The sequence below is a fragment of the Chlamydotis macqueenii genome, chromosome Z (genome assembly GCF_036417535.1).
Source record: "Chlamydotis macqueenii isolate bChlMac1 chromosome Z, bChlMac1.mat, whole genome shotgun sequence".
NCBI classification, from domain to species: domain Eukaryota; kingdom Metazoa; phylum Chordata; class Aves; order Otidiformes; family Otididae; genus Chlamydotis; species Chlamydotis macqueenii.
In genome coordinates, this window is record NC_141593.1 from 11,868,106 (window position 1) to 11,889,080 (window position 20,975).

At 38.5% G+C, this 20,975-nt stretch overlaps 1 protein-coding gene across 1 annotated transcript in view; it reads right to left on the reverse strand.

Annotated features, from left to right (window-relative positions):
- The window catches only part of LMBRD2 (LMBR1 domain containing 2), a 29,803-nt gene extending 9,023 nt beyond the window's left edge, over positions 1-20,780 (reverse strand). The window contains exons 1-13 of the mRNA XM_086769912.1: positions 20,660-20,780; positions 12,062-12,291; positions 11,518-11,597; positions 9,451-9,546; positions 8,526-8,693; positions 6,691-6,901; positions 4,846-4,920; positions 4,389-4,502; positions 3,611-3,794; positions 2,599-2,780; positions 1,681-1,814; positions 1,361-1,466; positions 515-612 (exon numbers count right to left, since the gene is read on the reverse strand). Coding sequence (XP_086626038.1) covers positions 515-612; positions 1,361-1,466; positions 1,681-1,814; positions 2,599-2,780; positions 3,611-3,794; positions 4,389-4,502; positions 4,846-4,920; positions 6,691-6,901; positions 8,526-8,693; positions 9,451-9,546; positions 11,518-11,597; positions 12,062-12,235 — 1,622 coding nt within the window. The 5' untranslated portion in view covers positions 12,236-12,291; positions 20,660-20,780. The remainder of the gene's footprint in view (positions 1-514; positions 613-1,360; positions 1,467-1,680; positions 1,815-2,598; positions 2,781-3,610; positions 3,795-4,388; positions 4,503-4,845; positions 4,921-6,690; positions 6,902-8,525; positions 8,694-9,450; positions 9,547-11,517; positions 11,598-12,061; positions 12,292-20,659) is intronic.
- Positions 20,781-20,975: the final 195 nt, after the last annotated feature.

Sequence of the window (20,975 nt, forward strand, 5' to 3'; positions counted from 1 at the left end):
TTTCTGCAATTACCCTTCCAGCCTCCACCAAATCATGGCTTAGGGAAACAAGATCAAATTATCTAAATCACTATGCTTTCAAATTTAAGTCTGGTAACTGATCAGAAAATAGTTATGAGTCTGTTAGAAAGTTAGTTACCTGAAGTTTCTGCTAAAGCTTCTTAGTTTATGAGAAAATCTTGCTGAAAACATAGCTTCTTCATGGTAATTTTAATCTCAAAAGCACAATCTAAATGTTTGTGGGCTCCAAAGTTTGAACAGATCAGACCTCAAAATGTAGGAATTAAGTTTAAGGGGGAAAAATCCCCACAAACTCAGTTATGAGTTAATACAATTGATACTTTCAAAATGTACATGTTTCACATATATAAATAACAATTTGTTTTAGTTTCTGCATTTTCATTAATGTCACAACTCAAATGCTGGAAGAGGAGAAGTTAATCTCGTCCTGATTGCTGAAACAAATGTTACTAATTTAAAGAAACATGGAGGATCTCTCTTGCAAATCACTTACCTAAAGTATGTGGCAATACAGAGAATTACAACAAGCATTGGGTAATATATATAGAATCCATCTGCAATGAAGGACAGCACTCTCATGGATCCCATTATCTGGAAAAAAAATCAGTAAGAACAAGCCCCAATCAGATCTATTCTACATATATCCATAAAGACTGTGCAATCTCACTGTTTTCAGTCCACAACACACAAATACACAATCCTTTACAGTTACTGAAACATAGGTATTATCATCACAGATCTGATTCAGACAGTTGACCCAGAATGTACAGATAAAAGGCCACCTTCTAACAGTGTATCCCCTTTGAGGTTTCTAAGATGCTAGATCCTGTTGTCTCACTTAATTCAGGAGCAGTTCAAATCTCGTGAATCTTTTCACCTTCTGTGAAAAAAAGTCTCTGGAAAACACTAAGAATCTACTTGCTGACAACAAAGATGCAAGATGTAACTTGCTGTACTACAGAAATTGGTTGTTCAGTAAAATCAAACTCACTTGTTTTCAGTGGCAAGTTAGGTTTGCTCCCTATCTATAAGGATGTCCCATACACTAAAGCCAGTGAAAGCTAAAGCTAATAAGAAGTGAAGAACAGCCTGAACTCTTCCGTATAATACTTTACTTTCTTAGAATAAAGAGCCTAAACCAGAAAAACTGAGCTATTGATCACTCCTGTGTAGCTAGCAATCATAACCAAACTCCTGGTCTAAAACTAAGTATTTCTACTCTGTTTAATACTAGTGAAAAGGTTTGAATATTTGAATCTTACTGTAAGAAGTATTTAAAAATATTTTGCCTATTCTCCAAACCATGCAGAAGCCTCAAAACCACATTTGCTATACTTACAGATGTATAAGCGGTTGGCTGGGTGTTTTTGTGAGAGATTGTTGCATCCATATGGGTCAAGCCCAAAAAGTTCAAGCATAATGGCGGAGTAAGACGGCAAAATAACCTGCACAAATGCAAGAGGCAACACTATTTTAAAAAATTTCTTGCACCAAAAATATTAAGAAATAATAACTGAATATATAACAGAACAATGATGTACAGCTCAATAGGGTTTATACTCATATGATTATCAATGAAAGAATATAAACAAAAGTTTCATGGACATTTTCAATTGATTATCTGACAGAAAATCTGCAAAATATATGCCACCTACTCACATGCCACTGAAAAGAAGACTGTATGCATCTGTTTGATGATGTGAGGCTAAGTAATAATAGTTAAATACACGGATCCTGAAGACAGTAGAGTAAACACAAATACTTAGGAAAAAGATGGTAAGAAAACAGGCCATCTGGGGAAAAAAAAAAAAAAAGAAATGTTGTTTGAATGCAGAACCCTACTAAAGATTTTAATGCATTCAGGATATAGTCTGTGCATGCAAAAGGCTGACTGTAGTCTAATTTTTAATTTTGAGATGGGACAATAATACCAGCTCTGAGAAGAGTTTCAGGAGGTTTTTTGACTCATTTAAATTGAGAATGGTACTTGTAACATTCTGCACCTCATAAAAGCTAACACAACTGACCACAGGAACATTAATTTCACTTCTTTTTGTTATACAAACGAAATTGCCATAATTGCCTTGATAATTACTATGACTGATTTCACATTTCTTCCCATAAAAAGTAATAAAAATATGTGTTTTCAATTCAACCTATGATGTTAGTATACTGGAATTTTTCATCTCAGTTCCTATAGTGAGAAATTTGTGCATATGCTAGCCATGCCTGTAACTGGATTTCTGGTCAGCACCAAAATTCTGTTTAGGAAAGAGAAGTCACACAAATGGTTGATTAGACACAAAGTCTAAACACTTAAGTTGCAAGGTGATTTTTCACAAATTACTGTGCACATGATATTCAGCTCAACTGGGTGACACCTTCACCTTGTATTGGAGAGTCCTAAGAGTGCCAAAAAGCAGACTTCCTCCACAGAAACAAAATTTGGTATTACATGTTTCAGAGATCTTCTGAAAGCTGACAAATTATTTAGAGACTTATTTTTAAATCACTCTGGTCTACTATCATTGTAATCTATCTGAAACAATTTTTCTTGAGTGATTACCTCAAACTTACCTCTATGTATATATAATTATATGTCTTTTCTGCCAGCTGTATGAAAACTGCGAATAGCGATAAAACGGGCTTTGTGCTGAAAAATGTGCACTCTGACCACACAACAACTACAGAGAATGTTGCCAGAACAACTGCAAGCACTCTGTAGAACCATGGTCGTAGAAGACATTCCCAGTACCACTCTGGAAAAAACAAACACATACACATTCAGAATGGGTTAATGAAAATTACACAACCAGAAATGGAACTCCCTCACAAAAACTGTTATGAACTTCTTGCATGCATGTGCTTAAAATCAAGGTTGGAATCAGTGGGGTCACACACTTGATTTCAGGGCTTTTCCATGCTTAGAGATCTGTATTAGCCCTAAGGAATGACATGCACAACTGGGAAAAAACGGAGTGGGATCTGGGAGACAAATTTTGCAAACAGATTGCATGGCGGGTATAGAACAGAACTCTTCTCTTTTGGCCCAGATACTATGGGTCAAAAACAATTTTTGTTTGTTCATCTGCTGCTCTCTCAGAAACAAAGCTTAGGCTGTAAAATTATATCATCCTACCCTAGAAATATCTCATGGCTAGCACACAACAAATTTGAAGTTAAAACATGACTAGGAGAAGACACTTCCTAAAAAAGATGCCTCTCAATGTTTGGTACATTTCCTCTTTGCTCTACTGGAAGTGCAGTGCCACCTCAGTAACATCCTACAAAGATAGAAGGTAGCCATGATCCAACAATTTAAAGCAGCTGTTTTTCCTTCTTCTTCTAAGGTTTCAAAGTTTGCTACGGCTCTCACAACTTTGTAAATTTGTAAAAAAAAAATAAAATTAAGCTTATAGTCAAGAGCATAAATCGATACATGATGGCTATTCCATTACATAAACGCATTAAGATATAGTAGAGGGAAGCAAATGTGCAACTGAACTTTTTACAAAAAACAATGGATTTTTCTTACAAAATGGTACCAGTTACTCCTTTACATATACAAAATCTGCATGACAGCACTTACCAACAGTTGGTGTGTAGAAATACTGAATAATTTTATTCTCTGGTTCCTGGGAATGAAAAGTATGAACAAACTGTCGAGTTGCACTGGCTTCATTTTTTGCCACATCTTCTAGGTAAAAAGCTTGTTCCAAAAGAATTTGCCACTGGACCTGTGTACGACGATGCCTCTGCACTGAATAGATTACCTGTAATAAATTCCAAGAAATTATGGTTACAACATAATTGTTTCAATAAACGGGAGAAAAACCTTGTAAAATCCCTTTAAAATGTCTACATTATGGAATTGCAATGATTAATTCTGTATAATTACAAAAGCAGCCAGTTAATTCTCTAAGTATATAAATCATAGGAGGACTACGTAAATGCTAAGTTGTGCAGTTCTTCCATCACAATCTATCTGTAGGAATAACAGTCTACTTTTTCCATCATATTACTTTATCTTTTCATCTTAGTGAATACCAAGCATTTACTACAATTTATTTTTCAGAATGCACTATCAAATCAATCATTAGGAGGCTTACCCACAGACAGTTAAAACACTGCCAAGATACAATGTAATAAGAACACTTTTTACAAATCCAGAAATTTGATCTGGACATCACTTGGGATATTAAACTTGTATGTTTTCTTTCCCTGAGAAAGGCTGATGTTAAGTAGCAAACCCCAAACCCACTAAACTCAGCAATTCAGGTAAAGTGCATTGAAAACCTTTGTTTGACTAGCATTTATTCTCATATTACATTAGCATAGGTGAAGCATTCTCTCATTTATTAATATACCTGCTTGTGAAGTTTGACCAAACTTTTTTCACTTGGATAACTGTTCTGTCTTTCATCAAAATCTTCATAATCGTCCATGTTCCTACCCATTCTTTCCTGGTACTCAGTAGGACACTGGAAAGAAAAGGGAAAATTAACTGGAAGATGAAGGAGTATTAAGTGCGGCTGTTAATTATTTGTAAATGTTTGAGGCATTTCCTGCAACTGAAAAGCTCACTGTAAGTGTAGATTTTTCTGTTTCTAAAATACTATGTATGTCAAAACACAGCAGATAGTTACATACATCACAAGAAAGCACTGCACAAAGAATTTCAACTCAAAGTCCGGTCAGAAACTCGTAAGATGCCAATTAGAGATATCTTAAGGTGAAAAGAAAATAATGTAGAAGTACTCAGTAAATGTAGGAAGTATCCCCTCCCAATTGAACCATTATGACTGAACATGAGCAATTTGTTACCTTTCTCAGTATTGTATCAACACATTTTCTCAAAGGGTGGTTATACTTGATACTCTCACTTACTTTGCGGACTTCCTGTAAAGGAAAAAAAAAAAAAAAAAAAAAAAAAGAGTTGTTTCAATATGTTAAACAGATTTTAAAACTTTACAGGGTTAGATAAGAGTTCCAGTCCTCCCAGTGAAAAAGATAACCATCAGACCTTAAAAACAACAGAACTTCCTAAAAGCCACAGCTTTTCTAGACATCTAATAAAAAATAATTGAAGCTGAGTATTTATAAAGAACACATTTGTATTTTTTTAAAACATTAATGATGCCAGTGCGCAAACATTACTCTGTGAACATGCGGAGGATTGGTTTCTACACGTGAATGCTAAAACAGAAAATACTTTCTTGTTTTAAGTGTAGGTAACGAGAAGGAGTTTCTATCTTACCTGACTTAGTTTCACTTTTATTACTTTAAGCAGCTTGATAAATATAATTTTAATCTACTTCATTCTATACGTTCCTCACATTTATCTCCACATAGCTCCCTTCTGAGACCATCTGGCATTTATCATTAATAAAATGATGCTACCTAACAGCTAGGTAAGTTGTGTTAGAACGATCTCTAGAAGTTCAACAGGCTTCATGAGAACTAGACTTTATTCCTCATCCTTCAGGCAATCCAGAGATAACCTTTTGATGCTTTTTCATTGTTGTTACAAAAAGGGCACTGTCCAAATGCCTCTTAAACACTGACAGACATGGGGCATCGATCACCTCTCCAGGAAGCCTGTTCCACTCTTGGAAAAGAAATGCTTCCTAATGCTCAATCTAAACCTCCCTGGTGCAGCTCTGAACCAGTCCCACGTCTCCTACCAGTGTGTATCAGGGAGAAGAGATCAGCATCTCCCTCTCCAGGCATTTGCACAATACTCTTAATAATGTGCTTTAACTTTTGGTCAGCCCTGAAGTGGTCAGGCAGCTGGACTAGATAATCACTGTAGGTCCCTTTGAACAGAAATATCATTAAATTATGTTCTATTCTAAGAGCTAGCCTAGTAAACAAAGTTTTTCTTGCTCATTCTAGCAAGTTTTGCAGTTATGTCTCACTTAGATGTTTTTATCGATTTCCTCAAAATGCTATTACTGAAGAATGAAGATTCTACTGTTATTTTATGTTGATGTATCACAGAAGAAGTTACCACCCTACCCTACAACTCTTCAGAAGTATTATTTCCGAGCCATGGTATCACAGCAGTAGAGCAGGCAATAGCTATTCAGTGGATTGTATTCCCACTCTATTCTTGAACTACATTAGAGCCTGTTGCTCACTCACAAAAAACAATAAATATAGTCTCAAAAGAAAGTCTTGCAAAAAACCAATTATCTATATATTCCATTCTAAAAAGCCACATAGGATGGTCCTGGAAATCCAATTTGAAAACTCTTCTCAGAAATATACTGGGAGCGGAGTATAAAAGCAGAGATACACAATTTGCGTGAATACTAGTGAAACATCTGTACACTGTATTTTCAAGTTCAGTCTGGAATGTTATTTATTAGTGACCAATATCACTCAAAGGGTCAATGAGAGAATAAAATGAGCAAATAATGGCTATCAAGTTACCATGGCTGTCAAGTTGCCAAGTTCTTCCTATCAGCAACTATTTCTCTTTTCATTTTTTTTCACGCAGGATTGAGTGTCATCAAGTAGCACACCTTGATGTTCTCTTAATTTACTTGTATTTCACAGTACACTCACACTACTTATATTTTCTTGCTACAACTGCCCAATACTAGGAAATTCAGAGATGATTAACAGCAGCCTTCACTTATTTCATAGCGAAAGCTAGTTACTTACCTCCATAATATCCTCTAAATTCTCTTCTGCATCTGCTTTTTCAGTCATCAGTTTGGCAGCTTTGAAATAGGTCTTCATGAGTAGATAACCCCTCTTGGCCCCATTCCAGTGAGAACGGGGAATTTCCACCAAACCATAACCCAAAAGCAACACAAGAAGAAAGAGACCCCATGTGTTTGCAGCAGCTATCCCAATAGTCTGAAGTTGGTTCCTAAGGAAAAAATCAATAGCAAAAAAAAAAAGAAAAAAACAAACAAACAAACCAACAACATTCTCCTACTCCACCCACAAGAAAGCAACCTTGAAGTCCTGCACTTTGGTCAAAACAACTCCATGCAACACTGCAGGCTTGGGGAAGAGTACATGGAAAGCTGCCTGGTGGAAAAGGGCCTGGGGGTATTGGTCAACAGCTGGCTGAATATGAGCCAGCAGTGTGCCCAGGTGGCCAAGAAGGGCAATGGCATCCTGGCTTGTATCAGAAATGGTGTGGACAGCAGAGAAGTGATTGTTCCCTTGTATTTGGCACTGGTGAGGCTGCACCTCAAATATACTGTGTTTGGTTTTGGGCCCTTCACTGCAAGAAAGACATTGAGGTGCTGGAGCATGTCCAAAGAAGAGCAACAAAACTGGTGAATGGTCTAGAGAACAAGTCTTGTGAGGAACGGCTGAGGGAACTGGGTTTGTTTAGTTTGTAGAAAAGGAGGCTGAGGGGAGACCTTATCGCACTCTACAACTACCTGAAAGGAGGCTGTAGCCAGGTGGGTGTTGGTCTCTTCTCCCAGGTAACAAGTGATAGGATGAGAGAAAATGGCCTCAAGTTGTGCCAGGAGAGGTTTAGATTAGATATTAGGAAAAACGTCTTCACCAAAAGGGTTATTAAGCATTGGAACAGGCTGCTCAGGGAAGTGGTGAAATCACCAATACTTCCCTGGAAGTATTTAAAAGAAGTGTAGATGTGGCACGTAGTGACATGGTTCAGTGGTGGACTAGGCAGTGTTAGGTTAACAGTTGGACTTGATGATCTTAAAAGTCTTTTCCAACCCAAATGATTCTGTGATTCTAAATATCTGTGCATGAATATGGCTTTCAAGTTTACATGAACAGACAATATCATCTATAATTCTTGCCTAGAGTCACTCTGTTACTTGGCCGTATTTAATGCTGCCATGACTTTTCTGTATCTGCCCATGTTTCTGACCTCTCTGGAGGGAAGACAAAAGTGTTTGTTCTCAAAGGAGTTAGTCCCTTTAGCAAAACACATTAACTTAGTAAACTTATCAAAAGTGAGGTCAAAACATGATAGTGGCAGTCATCGTAAGAAAAAGCGTCAGAACTGAGGATTTGTATTCAGAGTGGAAGTTGAGAGCAACTAAGCACTACATGACAGTGTTTACTACTGTATCTACTATAGAAGACCATTAGCAATGTTATAAATACCAATTGTTTTAACTCATTTTATAGCCTTTAAATAGAAGCTACAGTAGACAGAAGTGCTACACAAGAAACACTGACACAGACTTTTTGAAAAATGTTATTTCAAAAACACTGAGAAAGTTTCTGCACTAAGTTTACAAATGCATTTGTAGGAGAAAAAAAATCACTGCAAATATAAAAAAAATTCCTTTGCTCCACATATCAAAATCACAAAATCATAAAACAAATTTCTAGAAATAGTAAAAAAAAATCCCTTTCCATAAGAAAGGTAACAAAACTTCCCAACTGTCTAGCAAAAATCAGATCAACTCAAATTTTTGTTTTTAAAAAAAACCATTTCATCTACAGAAGACATTATTGATGACAAGTTCTTAACACGTGCTTACCAACATTATTCTTACCATTGCAAATTGAAGTTTGGGTTTACAGCCACATATATTAAAAATGCTCCAAAAATCAGCAAGTAAGTGCCATAATAGATAGCATTCTCAATCAACGCAGTTTTAATCTTTCCAGTAATGGAGAACCCTCCTGATCTAGCATATGATTGCATGAAAGGTAGCAGAATCCTAGAAAGAACGCAAACAAAACCAAACCGCATCAATAAAACAAAACAACAAGAAACAAACAACAAAAATAAAAAGTAGTTTAGCAGTGGCACGATACTGAGACAGATGTTTAAGCTAAAGACTCCCAAGCTTCTATCAAAATCAGTTTGTTACATGTTTTTATTCTACATGTACTGGTCTGAGGGCAAACCTTAAACAAGCTGCCTTTAGTATGAAAAATCTGTGTTGATCAACAACTCACTACTCGCCTTGATATTCTTGACTGAGCTACAAAAGTAATTATTTAATGATAGCTTGATCAGAAATCACACATTAATCTAACCAAAAAGTGCAGATAATCTGTTTGCTGTAGCTATATCTATAGCTTTATATACTATATCCAATAAAACCAAATAATTTACAGTACTACTCAAAAATTACCCAACTTATTTGTGGAATGATTTTAGTGTCCTGTCCCCTAAAACTCACTTTTTTCAATCTATTCATAAACACTTCTATGTGTAAATTGCTCAGTTTCAACTATTAAAGTGAACCAAGAGTAAAAGGCTGCCACCTGAAAAGAAGTTAAAAATCAAGTATGTTCAATTTAGTACAGTAATTATTAGAGAAATTTCACTGCTAGCAAATAACGCAAGATTAGGTAGCTTTGTGGAATAGTGATACATATCCTTAAACAGTATGCTACAACTGTTAAGATGTTACACTTAAAAATTATATCCATACCACAGTCTTTGTCATACTCTTTCACCTTACTTACCATGTTAAAAACTGTGACGTCCAATATACAACACGCCAGAAAATTGGCATAATTCCATTAGGAATATAACTCCATGGTTTGAAACATTTTTGTGTGCTGTAACAATGTGAAGAAGTGTATTGTTAGGCATAGGGTCAAGAGTTTAAAAAACATTTTCCATAAATTCCCCTGTCTAGTAAGGTCTTTGAAAATAGCACAGAAGTAATAGACTACTATTGAGCAAGTAGTCAACCATCAACCTTTTCAGAAGAAAATAAATTAAATCACCACATTCTCCTCACCACAAATAATATATCTGGACAAGACAGCTTTCTTAGACAAAAAAAAAACCCCAGTAGCTCAAAGACAAAAGAGAAATAAGCAATTCATCAATTTAAGGTTACAATTTTTCATTTTTGGCAGGAATCCCTTTCTTCACGCAAAGAAAAAAAAAAAAAAAAACATTTCTGTAGACAGAAGACCATTCAACTTTAGTTAGTGGAGTAGGTTTTGAAAAAATATCAAGTGACCCTACCACCTAGCTCTACTATCTAGAACATTTAGTGGTAAAAAAGTGTATTATCTTCTGTCCTCCAGCTGGATTTATTCCGGCTTATATAAACTTTGATTTGTTGAGCCAATACTGTTCTGACAGGTAGCGTTTGCTTCAGAAGACCAGAAAAGCTACAACAGCCTTTTAGTAAAAAAAGAGCAAAAGACAAAGTGCCCATTCATACTAAGAGACTTCAGGTTTTTTTGCTGCACCTGTCTGGGTAATAAACAATGATGAGTCAAGGGGCAATACAGCCAACTTAACAGAAGTATCTATTGAGAAATAATTGGTGTTTTCCAGGGTCAAACTAGTTAAGCCTGAGTTGTGAGTTTTTATGTACACAGCCTAAATATTTTCAAAACTATCAAACTACCATAGAATGACAGGTAGTGTGACAACAGGTTTCAAACAAAGTTTTAAGATCTGATTTGCACCAATGTAGTATCTGCTCAATTACTACTTAAGTTGGTATTTCTTTTTGATATACTCAAGTCGTATACTGCAGGATAACATCCATGAGCATGTTCTGAAACTACAGGTAAACTGCAAGGCTATTGAGTAGTTTTCAAATTGTGTATTTACCAAACTATGTTTAGTAAGGTAATTTACCTAACTTAGTTCAGTTAAGACTGAGTGATCTGAAATAAAGAGTGAAATGCTGTGTCTCTAAGTCTGGCATTTTCCTTTTCTTCCACGAACATACAACATCCAGATAGCCTCTGCTTTGGGGCAACAAAACTGGCAATACTTTGCGTGGATGTATCAGCTGACATCTTAAATGCTTTAATTGTCTTACAGATAACTACACTGCACACATCTACAAGATGTGGAAATAGCCAACAGAGGCAGCCACAGAAAGAGCCCACATTTGCCTACATTCCCTATGTTTTAGGGATTCCTTCCTTCCTGCCAGAAGACAGTGAGCAGGCTATTGTTACTTTGGTAGAATACAGGAAATTTCATATAACTCCAATTACTATATATATGCAATTATAATTAGCAATTAGATATGCTGCTTGTAAGACAAGCCTACTAATTTCATTCATAAGGTATAGAATTACATTTCCAGGTCTACAGTCTTAAAGATTGTGAAGGAAAGACAAGCATTCACCAAGGCCTTTCCCCATAGGTAACTGAGACTGCTCAAAAAACTTAGTCCTATTGCTTTAACAACAAAACAGAAGAAATCTAGCAAGAACTTTTTTTTTTGGAAAAAAGGAATATTTAGATAATTAGTTAGAACTATTGTATAATTACTACCAACAGATGCAGATGCACTTCTCTTAACCTCTTTCCCCACTTTTCTGTACTCTACGCTTACAATATTCAAATGTCGTATCACACAGATAACACTTGTTCATTAATCTTAAAAACACAGTACACTCCTATCAGGGGGTTGGACTAGATGACCTTCGAAGGTCTCCTTTCCAACCCTAACCATTCTATGATTCTACTATCATTCAAAAAAAAAAAAAAAGAAAATCATAAAATATAACTTTAAAAACAGTCTAATGAAGAAAACATATAGCTCATACCTTGGAGCAACAGTAACGTAAGAGCCATTACTTTCTGCAGGGCTGGAGTTGACAGCAAGTTTGCACCGATTATAAATAGTCTAAAAGACAATTAATTTTATATCAGTGACCAAAAAAAAGGATAACATTTACTTAAAAATATTAAGTCCCATTTTTAAAGACATTTCCTGTACTGCAGGTTTACATTTGGGAGCAGTTATACTAATAAACCCTCAAAACAACATGCAATCTGCAGGACAAGTGAAAAACTGAAAGTGTTTTTACACTGCCTAAATAGATTTTTTTTAAATTGTTATAAACAAATAATGAAATTCTAAGACATTTGAAATAGATTTGCTATCTGATGAAATCAACAAAAAGTAAAATTAATTGTAAACACAGATACTGTCATCCAAAAAATGTAACAAGTGTTTAGTTTATTTAGTTTAGTTATTTGGAAAATTTATTTGCTCTTTAAGATACTGTCTTTTGAAATTATAATTAAAAAAAAAAAAAAACATACACATTTCAGGCAACTAAGCAGAAAACCTTGCAAGTTTCTTACCGTACTGACATCCAGAGGCAGTATAAACACAATAAGGAAGCAGAGATACCAAGCCAATAATGTTGCTATTATCACTAGCCTATGCTGTTTCTTGAAGTCTCCATATCGGTGAAGCAGGAATAAGGCCAGAAAAAAGACAAATACTATCTCAAGGCCCAGGGCTGCACCACTCATTATTGAATGTTCACCCCAGCCACACAGCGCAGCTCACTTAAGAAAGCAGATCGGAACTGTAAGACAAAAAGACATTTAACTACATTAAAATCTCTGGAAGATATTTACACAGAAAGAGCTGTTTAACAGACATTTTTAAACATATTGATAGACTTCTCTTATTTCACATGACAAGAACTCTGAATCAAATGAAGAATAAGATTTTCAGCAAGGTGCTCTGAAGTGCTCTGCAGAAATCAAAATACTATGTCATTCCAATGTTGTAATTTCTAGCAACGTATCAGGACAGCTCCTCTTTATCTTCTTGATGGACAACAGATCCAGAAGTCAAATCTCTGTCCTCGAATAAGACCATATGCCTTTTAAGTCTAGTATAAATCTCAACATCTATTCAGCTCTTTTTTTTTTCTTTTAGAAGAAATGAACTAATTTGGACAAAGGGTTAAAGGTTTAAACTAAATGTTTCTGGAAAGCTAATGAGCCGCTTTTTAAATGGACTATTCCTCAACTTTAAATTCTGTACTCAGAGTCAAGAGAGTATATAAATACAGCAAAGTGTACATTATTCTACTTGTGATGTACCTCTTTTAAATTTGAAATTCCATGTAGTAAGAGGCAGCATGCTAGGTGATTCACCTTCTTACTCCGCTTCTGCTCTTTTTTAGGGAAACAAAAGTCTCCATTCATTCATTATTAGTCTTTCCAGTATATATTTTTGCTTTGCTCATCCTTCTGGGTTTAGTTACTCTGTGTTATTGCTAGAAATGCCTAGAAAGTTCATACATCTTCATGCAAAGGGCCTGTGAGCTGTACAAATCTACTACAAAAAAATTCACTGACTTGTTACGTTGTTAGTTAAACTGCTTCTGACTTTTTTAATAAGCATCATTTCACCACAGGCACTTCACACTTTTTTTAAGTTTATTACTCTAGTTAACATTACAATTTTAAGTGGTCTGATTTAACCGAAATAGTTTTTGCTATGACTTCCTCATTGTTGTATTTTCAGTGCTTTCACTTTTCACTGTAACTTTAGGGATTTAAAAGAAATGCTACTACTAAAATTTTCCTCAATTTACTTTTAAATCTCTTCAGAATTTGTTGAAGTGAACCATTTATTTTACTAATCTCTCAGTATACTGCTTAAGCAGATCTGTTACGGATGAGGGCACTAAGCAGTGAAAACTTACTTCCACTAAAAAATTCCAAAGTTTGTGATGCCAGTAGCTCCTTGAGGACACACAAGACAATTACTCAGTGAATCTTCCCCAAAGATTTGTTTCTCTCCATTTTGCTACTTTCACATTTAATTTCCAAACAGTCAGAGAAGTCTGCTTACTCCGTATCGGCTGTTATAATCAGAGCCTCCCATATTCTGAAAACAGCTCCAGTTACCTTCCTGTTTCTTACCAAAGACGCAAACACTTAATTTTTATCTTCTGCCTTTTGTCTAACGTGTTTATCAAATTATTAGCACTTCTATTAGGTCAAAGCATCCCCCTACTATCTGCCTGTACTACGTTTTGGCTAGATCATCTGTAAATCATGAATGCAGGATATCTAACCTATTTGTCAGTCTCTTATTCCAGGTCTATTCCTTGTCTATTCTATTGTATGATTCTTGTTTCCTCAGAAAACAGTCTCTTTTATATTTACAGTATAGTAGCAAACTCCACCAAAGAAAAAAAAAATGGAAAAGAAATACTATATATCAGCTACATTAAGGCAGTGCTAGCTGACATACGTAGCTTTGCGTGCCCATTATAGCCACACCTTATGCTATGTAAATAGAAAAAACATTATACAGCATACCCTCCATTAGTCACACCTATAAAATTTTTCACTACAGTCACACCTAAAAAGCTGCTATCAAAACAGATGGTGAAACATTTTTATACGATGCTGCACTCAGTTACTACCATGAGGAAACTTCCAAAAAGATTACAGGAATGTACTGAGTATGCTAAAATAGAGAGGGAATTGAGTCCTACCACAACTTAACTCAAAGACAAAAGCAACTTTGCAGTTATCAAAGTAAACTGCATTTTCCCGTTCTTCACCTCGTTCCTATTTTAATCTCAAAATATGAAATGAAAGGCCTAAGTTTTACCAGACCACAACTGACGACAAATAAGAGTTGTTTTGAAATAATGTATAAGCATTTTCAAAGTTACAGTTCAAAATTTTCAGATGGAAAACACAACTAGCTCTCTACATAAACAGCTTAGATGAAAAAAAAATCCACAAAGTGAGAAATGCAATGCTTGACAGAAGCTCTTACTATGAACTACATTCTGCGTAACACGACAGCCATATTTGAGACCTGTGCTAAAAGAATTATTTGTATCGGAGCTTAAAACATATTACCGCAGGCTATAAAGTCACGTCTCCCTGTGGCAAGCAGCATTTGCCTCTGAATCTGGTTGTCAGCTCAAAAAAAAGGTAGGTTCCTCACCCACAATTCTGTTTCTTCATTTTATTTAGACAGGCTTCTCACTACTAACACATGGCTCTCTAGTATCAGCTGACTGAAGCTCCTGAACTGCTAAAGAATGTTCTCCTGAGATCAATGAACTACGTCAGAGTTCTCTTGTACTGCACAACCTTCAACTGCCTACAACATGCTCCTATTAAGCAATGACAAATTAAGAAAGTAACAAAATTGCTCTGAACAGAAGAGTATATATTGGCATCCTCCGTTCCTGAGAGACAGGCATCTACAGATTAACACAAATAAGATCAAAAGCTGAAATACTGGCACTGGAAGTGCAACTTCACCAATAAAAGAAATGACATGCTTTTGTGTAGGCTTAGGATTTCCTTGCTTTGTTTCAGACATAGACAAAATCAGTAAGTTTTTAATTTTGTGAATGGAAGAGTTTGGTTATTCCCATATCAGACGTACATTTCAAAATTCTGGCATGAAATCCTCTAGAGTCCAAACGCAGCTAGTAACTCTTTGCAAGCACTATAAACGGGTCAGTTCACACTTAATTCCCTTAGAGACTCCAACCTATTAACAGTATTAAATTACCTTGCCAACCTCAAGACTAACCACACTCATGACCACCTGCATAACAAATGAGCTAACTACTTTGTCTGGTACAGAAATACTCAAGTTACCAAATGAAACAGCAGAGAACGAAAAAAACCCACACTTTCTTAGAGTTTTTATATAGCACCAAAACTAACAAAAAGATAGTCCAGTATTATATTCTTAAAGTGCTAAAAAGAGTAGAGCATATCTGTGAAGAAAGGACCTGGGTCTCACTTGGACTCCCAATTCCCCTTTAATCAGAAATCCCAGACAAAACTGAACCACAGTTCTACTCTTTTCAAACTTTGCAGGAAAGCATTTTACCAGCAGAGTGCGAATTTTGCAGACTAATATAATTGGTACTTCAATCTCCTTCTCAGTCAGTGTAATATCACACTTTCTGCAGATTTCTCATGGCTGCCCTTAACACTCCCCAGTTCGCTCACTTCCTTCTACAATGAGAAGTTTACCCACTTCCTTCTACAATGAGCTAGAACCCTCATAGTATCCCACCTGATGCCTGAGAAGGCCTGAACCAAGGGTAGACATTGCTTCACATGCCTTACTGAAACATATAAACAGAAGTAGAACCTGCACGATGCTCCCTTCAAGTATTCAGTTTATTATGCCCTCCAAATACTTTCCCTCTAAGAAAAACAACACTGTTCTCTATGCTGTATTTGTCTAGTTGCAAGCTCCTACTTAAGCGCAGGCACAAAACTCTACTCATTCATACCCTTTCCCCTCTCACAGGCTTCTGAATCTTCAAGGCATTTTGATTTTCACTACCACATTCCAAAACGCCAGCAATCCCTCCTAGTTTTGTGCCTTCTTAACTTTTAATAATCACATTATTTTATTATGTGTCGTAGTTCAGCCCTGATCAGGACCAGACTACGCAGTCTGTCTCTCGCTCCCCCCACCCTCCGAGAGAATAGGACGAGATGATATAAGAAAAACAGCTCAAGGTTTGAGATAAGGACGGGGAGAAATCCTTAAAGTTACCGTCACGGGCAAAACAGACTCAACTTGGGGAAAACTATTCATTTATTTCTAAAATTAGCAGGAGAATGAGACAGGGAACAAGATAACCTCCCCACACCCCTCCCTTTTCCCGGGCTTAACATTATTTCTATTACCTTCCCCTCCCGAGCGGCACGGGGGGCGGGGGAGAAGGGAATGGGGGTCGCGGTCAGTTCATCACGCGTTGTTTTACGCTGCTGTATCATCGTCAGGGGAAGAACTCCTCACATTCCTCCCCTGCTCCAGCGTGGGGTCCCTCCCACGGGCCACAGTCCTTCGTGAAACTGCTCCGGCGTGGATCATCTCTTCCATGGGGTGCAGTCCCTTCAGAACAGCTGTCCCAGCGGGCCCTCCACGGGCCACAGCCTCCTTCAGGCCTCCACCTGCTCTGGCATGGGGTCCTCCACGGGCTGCAGGTGGATCTCTGCCCCTCCGTGGACCTCCATGGGCTGCAGGGGGACAACCCGCTCCACCATGGTCTTCACCACGAGTTGCAGAGGAATCTTGGCCAGGAGCCGCATTACTTCTCCCCCTCCTTCTTCACTGACCTTGGCGTCTGCAGCCGTTCCTCACAACAGGCTGGCAGACGTCTCTCAGGATCCTTTTTACATCTTATTCACTTCTCATCTCCTCTCCACTTCTTGCAGCTGGGCTGGGCCGAGTTGGGCCCAGTCGGCTGCCCGGCGGGAGGCCAGAGGGTGAGGCCTGCAAGGCCCATGAGGCTCACGCCTCCCCCTCTCTGCCCCCTGCTCAGCTGCTTCACATCTTCTCCCCCTCTTTTTCCTGTTTTCCCCTACTTAAATACATTATCGCAGAGGTGTTATCACGGGACATTCTGCTACCAATTGGCTCGGCCTTGGCCAGCAGCGGGTCCGCCCTAGGCCCGGCCGAGTCCACTGAACAAAGGGGAGCAACTTCTAGCAGTTTCCTACAGAAGCTACCACCTTAGGCCCCCCCTCACTAACAAAACCAGAACATATGGAAACTCTTTGTTAAAATACTGAAGAGTAATTGACAAGGGACTGGCCTCTTATTCACACAGTAGGTGTTCCTAGCTGTTCTTCCCCAGCAAAAACATCCTGAGAAACAGAATCAAAAGTCCTCTCAAAGACCAAATATAAGACATCCCCTGATCCTCTTGTATACAGTAGGCCTATCAGTGGAATAAGATTACTTCAACAATCTATCCTTGACAAACTGATGCATCTTTTACTTATCTATTCTGTTCTAGACGCTTGCGAATAGCTTTTGTTCCAGTTTTTTTTCAGAGATTCAAAAGGAAGCAGACTAGTCTCCCAGTTTGTAGTTCTCTCTGTCCTTCAAAAATTAGTAATAAAGACTGTCACCATGTTCCTGGTTTTCATATTTTTGGTACATCAGTCATCTTTAGGATACTACACAGCCTTTTTTCTATTGCTGTTCTTGAAATATTATCAGGTAAAGATCATAAAAAAGATTAGGAAAAGTTACATTTCTAGATCTTGGATATTCCAGTTAAAACACTTGAAGAAGCAAGCAGCTAGAGATTTCTTTGCCTTACTCTGTATTTTAAACACCATAATTACATCTGAAAAAAACATTGTTACCAAGAAAGTTACAGAACTATGAAAGAAATATCGAAGATAGTAATGGATGAAACTGAGTGAGAGCCACAGCATACCGAAAGAAACATCTGGGCAACAGCATCTCCCACTCAAACTGAATTCACAACTCAGCAGCAAGTACAAACTGAAAGCTGCCATCTCCTGCAAAGTATCAGTGGCCAGCTCAATTATGACCTTTTGCCTTTCTGTCAGGCAATAATCTGCTAGTTCCTATCGAGTTTCTTCCAGCAGATTTCACTTGGCAAAAGAAAAACAGTACACCACATCTGTAATAGGCTTCCGAAGCCTGCCCTGCTCTGCAGTGCTATGCCTTTAGGAATCCTGAAGCAAGTGAAGTAAGACTTCACTTTACAGACATGATTAAACCTTTTGGACTGACAGAACTGTCCCAGGGCAAGAGCCCTTGACACTTCCACTTTTAAAGAACAAAATGAGAAGAATGAAAGGTCAAGCAACAATAAAAACAACCCCCTCAGGCATTTTCATATCCAAGTCTGCTTAGTGTGTTGTTGAGTTTTCTTTTTTGTTTGGTTTTGGCGTTTGTTTTGGGGTTTGGCGGGTTTGGTTTTTTTTTTCACTTCCTTATTACACATGGACCCTTGCAGCCTAGAGAAACAGTAAGTATTTATAAGCAGACAACAGATAGACAAAGAACTTCTTAATCTCAGCACAGTGAGAAAACTACCTAAAGAAAGAAAATAGTCATAAACTGCCCAAGAAAACTGACCAGAAAAGTTATCTGATTGCACTATTTAGAAGAAATAACCTCTGAGACGAATCAAGAAAACATCATTTGCAGAGCTTTGTCCTTCTAAAAAACACTAGTAAGTCTACATACTAACTGATATTTTATTAGTAATTGTAATTTCAACTATCTCACAATGAAGAAAATATTTGAAACTAATTAAATGATTACATGGGGCTCTGAGCAACCTGATCTAGTCAGGGATGTCCCTGCTCCTTGCAGGGGGGTTGGACTAGATGATCTTTGAAGGTCCCCTTCCAACCCTAAGCATTCTACAATTCTATAATTTAATTGATCGTAAATTGATATTTAGGGAAACAAGATTTCTATCTGTTAATGACAAGAAAAAAAAAAACAAAATCCTGCACTTACTGCATTCAAAAGAGCTGTATTCTCTCATGGTGGGATACCAGGTTCTCCACAGAAGGACTACATAAAAGGCATATGTTTGACCAAGGAACACATTTTTGTGTTCAAAAGCAAGCAGACACCATCATTACAAAACCACAGGAAGTCTATGTGCTTTACATGGCGCTGTCTTATCCTCTAATAAAGGATATTAAGTACCACAAAGGCTGATGCTTTCATAAGGTTTAGGAGAGTACTCTGGAAACAGCACATTGAGGCAAATAACTTGTTTGAATGAAGTAAAATAGAATCAGATACAAGAGCTGTACTGTTGCAATAAAAATCTAAAAAAAGAATGGAAATCGGTACCTGGGCTACCAGAGTAATGCACACACACAAAACAGGTGTCAGTATAGCAGTCGATCACATGATTACAACTCTAACATTGCATTAAGACAATCTTAGACTATTTTGTAAATCAGAGGTTTTTTAAAAATAATTTGACTTCATCCCTTTCACCAAATTCTTCCTTCAAGTTCCCACACATTAATAGAGAAAAGTGAAAAGACTGACAAAGAAAAAGGGGTCTGCAGAACAGGTTAAATATAATCAGTTTATTTTTTTTTCAGCTAAAATCCCATTGCTCTTTTTTTGACTATCCACTTAAATCACCTTTAAACAACCGTTCCATGACTTTAGTTAAAACTGGAAACAGTTAACATAAATTCTTTTTAAGATTATACAAACGCTAATTTGAGTCATATCATTATCTGTATCTGACTTAGCAGTTGTGTACAATTTGCCATGCATTCCATTACCATCTTCAATTTTATAGGTATGTCTCTGCATCCTTACTCTGTAAACAAAGGACGGCACTTACAAGCAAGCGGCTGACTAAGAGCGGAGTTGTAGGTGTGTTCAGAATTAGTTTTCCATCCCCATCAATTTCAAAACAAGTAGCACAGAGATAAAGCACGAAGAGCTGCATTACTGAAAGAAAGCCCGACATAAACCTGAAACATGGTGTGAAAAGACTGCAGAGTTTTAAAAAGTGTGGTTAGGAATAGGACCAGAACACATTGGCAGTCCCTCAATTCCAGGCCTTCACAGCAAAAGCCTTTCCAAAAGGCAGGAAAGTCTTTCACGGTAAAATGTCACTGTCAGTACGATTCTGGTTTCCAAACCAGACCCTGCTGCTGCACCTGAAAGCCGTTAAAGCTGATCACTGTACATCCACCGGCCTGCAAGACGCACAGAATCAAAGTCTGCAGACGCTTAACAAACATCAACATGCGTGTCTTAAACGTACGTGCTCGGGGCCCCTGAGGGAAGGAAAACAATCACGGCCTGAGACCAAAAAAAAGGAGACGCCGATTCCTCCCGCCCCTCGCACACATTCTCCGGCCAAAAGGAGCCCGGGGCGCCTCCGGGGCCTCCCCGCTCCCCACCCGGGCCGCGCACTCTGCTCGGAGAGGCGCCGGGGCTGGGGGGGGCAAAGGAAGCTGAACGCGGCTGCCCTCGCCCCTCCGCACGGCACAGGCCCCGCGCAGGCCGCCGCCCCCACCCCGGCGTGACTCGGCGCTGCGGCTCCCGACGCGACCCTCCGCCCCGGGGCCCGCGCCCCGCGCCCCCGCCCGCCGGTGCCCCGGCCCGCGCCGCTCCCTCACCGCAGGCAGAGCCCCCCGCTCAGCAGCCAGTCCCTCTCGGGGCACCGCCGCCCGCCATCCTCGCCGCCGCCGGCCTCCACGCGAAGGGCTCAGATCGCCACACAGAAAGCGGCGGCACCGGTCGCCCCGACACGGAAAGAGCCGGGCGCGGCCTCCACTGCCGCCGACATTTGCCCCTCGCCAAACCGCCCGGCCCTCCCCACGGCCGCTGACGTCGTCACCGCCCCCGCCCCGCGGGTGGGCGCAAGGTACTGTGGGTACGGCCCCTCCGCGCCCAGGCGGTGGGCGGGTGGGTGTGGGACGGTGTGTATGGGGA